This window comes from Lissotriton helveticus, chromosome 5_1 (genome assembly GCF_964261635.1).
Source record: "Lissotriton helveticus chromosome 5_1, aLisHel1.1, whole genome shotgun sequence".
Lineage (NCBI taxonomy): Eukaryota > Metazoa > Chordata > Amphibia > Caudata > Salamandridae > Lissotriton > Lissotriton helveticus.
In genome coordinates this window covers 569,351,870-569,357,944 of record NC_136065.1, presented here as the reverse complement: position 1 = coordinate 569,357,944, position 6,075 = coordinate 569,351,870, and the positions used below count along the sequence as shown (strand labels likewise).

General features: G+C 49.3%; 1 protein-coding gene across 1 annotated transcript; it reads right to left on the bottom strand.

Annotated features, from left to right (window-relative positions):
* Positions 1-606: 606 nt before the first annotated feature.
* DKK1 (dickkopf Wnt signaling pathway inhibitor 1) lies at positions 607-5,616 on the bottom strand. Its single transcript, XM_078641012.1, has 4 exons — positions 3,818-5,616; positions 2,699-2,852; positions 1,965-2,114; positions 607-1,171 (listed from the first exon to the last, which is right to left on the bottom strand). The coding sequence occupies exons 1-4, from the start codon at positions 4,046-4,048 to the stop codon at positions 918-920; spliced, it is 789 nt and encodes a 262-aa protein (XP_078497138.1). The 5' UTR covers positions 4,049-5,616; the 3' UTR covers positions 607-917.
* Between the last annotated feature and the right edge of the window lie 459 nt (positions 5,617-6,075).

The window sequence follows — 6,075 nt, the reverse complement described above, 5'->3', positions numbered from 1 at the left end:
AGACTACAAGTTTCCTTTCCAATTTATAGAAAAACACATTTTAATCCCTCCCAATATTCTGAAAATATTATACGAAAACCTGTACGGATCAGCATACCCTCCACAAAAAAAGGTTGTTTGCCATGCTGTAAAGGGCTATAAAGGCGTTCAGATTTCCGGAAAACGCACATCTGCTTACGACAATGGAGTATGTTGACAATGTGTAATTAGTTAGTTAATGCATGTAGTTCGGGAAATGAAAAATGCGAATGCCAAATAATTGACAGGTGCAACAAAAAAATGCGTTATTGTTTTGTGAGTGGGGTTAATAATGAATAGGTAAAACAGACATTAAATGGAGGGCGAGAAACGCCGTTTAATGCTGAGCAATTTTTTGTGTTATTTTACAGAAATATTTCCCTATACATGTTGAGTAGCGGACACGCGTGCCTCACAGTACGTTGACGATTGTTCTCCATTTGATCACTTTGGTTACGATGCCCTCTCTCGGTAGACTAGTGCAATGACTCCATCAACCCGCCAGAAATGTTAACGACATGACCTGGTGGTTATGTACGCTGAGGTGTGAATCCAAATCTTTAGTTTATAAGAGCAATAACACATCCCTTACTATTTCAATGTTGTTTATTTCAATTAAAATAAAGACATTTCATATTACAGGCTCTGGATAAAATATATATATAAAAAAATGTGTACATATTTACAATACCAGAAAGCAGTCGTCCTGCAGCACCGGAATTTACACAGGTGTCCATATGTACAGCCAAGTGCCACAGTGTATGTACAACACAGTAATTTACTGCAAAGAGCGAATTTAAAGTAGTTCCATAAAAGAAACAAGCCATGTACCCCGCGCTTAGAGAAAGCCAGGGTGCGTCACTGGTGATACAGTCTCGTGAAAGAGTCCTTTCTCCGGGTTAGTGTCTCTGGCAGGTGTGCAGCCTGGAAGACTTGCTGGCGGTGTGCTCGCCTTTCTGTGTCCGGCAGAGCAGGCCGTCCCCGCAGTCACAGCGCTGGAAGATTTCAAGGCCGTGGGAACCTTTCCGCCTGTGCTTCGTGCAGACCTGCCCCTCGGTCAGCACCGGCTTACAGATCTTGGACCAAAAGTGACGGGCGCAGCACAGGCCTTCGGAGCAGTCTGAAGAGCGGAGGCAGACGTCGCCTTCTCGACCTGGCAGGAGGTGGAAGAACGAGAGAGTTAAATCAACTGTTGCGTTTAGTGTTACTCATAAAACACATGGGGTGGTGACATATTCAAAGTCAGAAACTAAGTGCCATGCTGCAGAGAGAGCAGAATAAAGTAACAGGTGAGGGATGTGGGTTTGAGTGGGGTCATGCAGTTGGTCTAGAATAGAGGGGCAGTGCTCCCAGCAAGCTGATGCCATGCCCGAGAGTATAGGCAGTCTTGTGCGCTTTTAGGCACCAGCACTTTGTACTATGGGACATGTAGTTCAAATATGGATGTAGGGTATTAAAATGTCGGCACTCAAAAACGTGAAATGGGTCACGACAGAAGGGTTCACAGGAGACATTTGGCCACTAGGCAGTTATGTCGCGAACGTGGTGAAGGGCCCCGACTTAAAAAAACAAGGATTGCATTGTTATAGCAAAAAACAATAGAGCCCCGGAAATATTAAGCAGACTGAATAACGGCAAGCGTGAGAGAAGCCGTGTGTGAGGAAGGAAGTGAGAACAGAGTTGCTCTTGAGTAAAGTTGGAGCCTGGCGTCCTGCTAGGAAAAGTGAGAGGCACTTGAGCGAAGTGTTTAAAAGGTGCAAAGTTACAGGAAACGAACAGATGAAATCAATTTAAAGGTAGCGTTTAATCCTGGTGATTTATAGACACGAGCGCTGAAAAGTCAGGCAGGAAAGTCAATTGGCGTTCAAGAAGTGATTTGCGCAGGATCACACAATTTGGTTAAACGGCGGAGGCTCTGATTAGAAACGCAGCTATGTTGAACATACCTTTCAGGTGATGCACTCTCGAGGGAGACGTGGTTCTCTTGGGCTGTGTGTCCAGCGTCCCGTGGTCGTGCGTAACACTCTCCAGGATCGTCTCCTCTATGTCTCCGACGTGAACGTGCTCGGGCTCCTGATCATTCGGCACGCAGATACCTGGCGAGAGAAAGGAACAAACTTGCATGTTAGAAAACAGGGCTTCTTCTCAGGTGCGAGCCAATCACTTCAACAGGTGGCAGAGGATACATTTATCAGAGTTTAACAAACTGGTCGTCAAGTGGGCTTTACTACTTATAATTGGAGTGGAACAGCATACTTTTTAGAACTAGCCAGACCATTTTCTTTTGTAAACACTCAAAAAGTCACCTTTAGTGCTCAGTAAATTAACGACGGTAAGAACGTATGATTTTACACTGGGTGCATAGGTACAAGGTATACCCCAGGCAGGGTCTTTTCAGATGCTAACATAGGGACAGACTCCTACAAACTAACTAAATAATAGATGGGGGGGGGGGCAGATCTAGAGCTCTGGTAGAATCCTTTTTTTAATTAAATATGTCTCATGTCTCATAAGCGTTCCTGGACCCTCACTGGACGGTGACTGTGACCCCGAGCCCATGCACCCTCTCCCATAAGACATTAATCAGATACTGACAATATCTCAGTAAGTAAGGTATGTGTTAAGCTCGAATGTCCCCCCTCCTTGCTCCCACTCTCCCCGCCGGACTCCCGGTGCTCACCGTTGTTGCAGTAGTTGCCCGGGCAGCACATGGCGTCCCGCAGACAGCGCTTGCGTCGCTTCCGGCAGGCCAGGCAGACGTGCGCGGCGCTCCCGCGGGAGCCGTAGCAGAACTCGTTGAAGGCGCAGTCGTCGTCTTCCACGCAGGAGAAGGGCTGCAAGAAAAGAGGAGGGGTGAGTGAGGGAGGGGACAGCGGCACCTGCCGCGGCAGGACGGGAAACAGCGGGCACAGGAGCTCTGGCACCAATCAACCATCACATACATGATACACCACGGCACCCCGCGCAACACAACATGGCACCAAGTCTAATCACAGCCTGGGGAGTGCCAATTGCCCCCAATCAAGCCCAGCACACACCAGGTAACGTGTGGCTGAAGAGGGGGGCGCTAGGCTACGCCCGACCCCCAACCAGATTTGGGGACCGCTAAAGAAGCTCAGCGTCAAATCCCAGTCGTCTTAAAAAAGTTAGGTGCCCCAAACCAAAACCAACATATGCCACACATCAAACGAGCCGGCTGGGCGTCTACTCATCCCAGCACGCCAATCCCCAACTAGTAAAACAGGCAGAAAAGTCCGAGGTCCCACCTCGAAGCGCACCCCATCACACTGCACGTGACAGAGGACACATGAAGGGATGATGCTCCTGGGAGCCGAGCAGCTCTCTCTGCCGCAGTACCAAGGGGAGAGGGGATGGGACTATTGTTTCAGGATCCAGCAAGCCATGCAGTCAAGGCTGGCTGGGCTCTTTAAATTAGCAAATGAAAGTTCCAAAGCGACCAGTCATAAAGCGAGGTGGCAGATCCCAGGGAACAGTGGGTTGTGCGCGGGCAAACTTGTAAATCGTCGGCGCAGTCAGCTCCGCTCTGACTGCCCGTGATGCCACAGCAACCTCTAAATCACTATAAATAACGCCTCGCGCCGTTCAGAAGATTAAATGTTTCCCATTTTCTTGAGCAGATTGATGAAAGGCTGTGCGTGCCAAGTAAGCGGTGCGCATTTTCTCCAACTGTCCCTCAAGCTTTTCGTGCGCACCACTTCATGCGCTCAGACGTTCAAATTCCACGAAACCTTACAGTAGAGTACAGCAAAAACGCTGGAAAAGTGCAAGAGATTCTTACCTGGTAGGCGTCCAAGGCTTGGTTTTTGTTGCCAACGTCCTGGGCGATGAAGTCCGGGCTGGCACTGACCGGGTAACCCGTACCCTGCCCCCCGGACAGAGTTTTGATGGAGTTGGAGTTAGACAAGGCGGGGGAGCCGAACGCAGTGTCCAGAGAAGCGAGGCAGCAACAGAAGGCGAGTGCCGCCAGCATCCCGCGGGGAGAAGGCACTCTCTGGGGACCCCGAGCCATGACAGGAGCAACGGTAGGCAGGAGACAGATGCCAAGGCACTCCGGGGCACCGCACAGGTCCTGCCGAGCCTCTCGGTAAGGTATCCACGGAGGAAGAAGTGGCCTGGAGTGAGACAGGCACAGAAGGATTCTGAGGATGTCCTGTGCAGCGGCTTCCTTTATACCCGGCTCTTGTTGGCACTCCCGCCCCCCGAGGAGACTACAACAAAGGGGGATGGGATTTCAAAGACCCGTGGCTTCTCTGACGCCCATCGCGAAGCCCAAACCACTGGCTGGACTCCCAGGATGAGGATTTCACAATAATGGTGGCAATTATTAACACGTTTTCGGCAGATTAGTCAAATCGCGGCACCGATGCAGTTTCAGAGGGCTTGACAGGGCACACTGACCTGCTCGGATTCCCTGCCGGTGACACCTCTATCCACGTACAGTTCCGTGTCCTCAAAGCAATTACTGAATCAAACATACATACAGAAAGTTCAAAGTTGTGTATAGCAACAGGTAGCGTATTATCCACCGCCACTTGGAGATGGAAGATCAATTCCTCACATGACTTAAACACTTGGCCGAGTAATACAATATGTACATTAAACGCTGTATCTGACCCTCTACTGGAGTGGGTAAACTTATTGCCATAGTTTTTTTTTCAAAACAGGTGTAACATTTTCTGGCAGTTTATACTACACGTTGACGCGAATCACATCAGAGTGAGCCAGTTTTAAGGTGCATAGCTATCCCGGAGAGCAGAGGGAATTTGCCAGTTTCCCTTTGCTATGCAACCGATTTCTGTAGAGGGCATGCTAAAAAAAAACTCCATCTCCACATCAAAAGCCTAGTAAGAATGGAGGGCGAATTCCCTAATTGGCTTTTGATGGGACATTTAGAGGTGAGGCGAGAGACGGCGTTGGTAAATTGCAAACCAGATGAGGCAGGGTTTGTGCAAACAAGTCAAACGGCTCCCCACCTGGACCGCCTAATGCATGCACGTTGTAGAGACGGTTTATGGGACCAAAACATATTTTGAGTCCATTAACATTTTTTTTCCAACCGTGCATGTCAAAGGGCGCGTAGGAAGGAGGACATTAACATTGAATTGGATTAAGTGCATCCCTGGAGATCAAAGCGCTGCGCGTAAACCCGACACAGTGGAAAATAATACAGATTAGCCTCCGCCCAAAGTGCCATAAAACAAATATGGGTGGATTAGCAGCGGGTGATAAAGAGTGCCTCCGAACTGCAGGTGAAGGTGGCCTCTTAAGTCGCCGCTAGATTTTTTCCCCTGCGCAAAAGTCCCTCCTGATCGCCGAGTTCAAAGCAGTACACCTAGTTGTAGTAGCTTTGAGCAGTCCATGCACTGCCTAAGGTGCCAGGGAGACGTTCAAAGAGGGGGGGGGGGGTGCTTATTTGGACCTGTCAGACTCCCGTGCGTTTAGTTTCTAACCCCGAGTGTGCTGAAGACGTTGCCTAAGAGCTCGGAGACAGGTTTCTGAATTGCGCGCCGCACAAACCCTTTCTTGTCCTGTCTGCAGCGGCCCCTTTAATTACAATGGCTGCAGTAACAATAGCTCCTGCTGGGGGCCAGCCGCTTCCGCCTGGCTCCGAGGCGTAGCTCTGCGTGCGAGACGTCCACCTGTCGGGAGGAGCCTGGGAGGACAAATGAAAGGTCGCGTAAGTGGGGCGCGCGGAGACGGCAGTCTCGCAGAAATTATCCCTCAAAGGTACTGATACCTTTCAGCTCAAGGGCAGCCGAAAGGCTAAATAGCAAGTTGTCAGCCTCCGGTAGATAGACCTTTCCTCGACCCAATCTGGCCACTTTGGTGTAGGTTAAGCAAACTAAAGGCTGTGACTGATAACTAGAACCAAGATGCAAAACACCTGAATAGAAGGAAAGGAGGAGCCCACTATTTGAATTTTAGTTAACAATTCCAAAAGTAATTTGGGCTTTTCTCAGTCGTAAGTGCAAAACTGAAAATATAAGATGCTTTTTGCAATAACCACTCTCCGCGCTGTTGTGATAGCGTAAAAGG

Coding starts and splice junctions, on each gene's coding strand:
- DKK1 (XM_078641012.1), bottom strand. CDS start 4,048: ATGGCTCGGGGTCCCCAGAGAGTGCCTTCTCCCCGCGGGATGCTGGCG. Junction 2,853..3,817: donor AAGCCTTGGACGCCTACCAG/GTAAGAATCTCT, acceptor CTTTTCTTGCAG/CCCTTCTCCTGCGTGGAAGA. Junction 1,172..1,964: donor GAGAGTGCATCACCTGAAAG/GTATGTTCAACA, acceptor ACCTCCTGCCAG/GTCGAGAAGGCGACGTCTGC.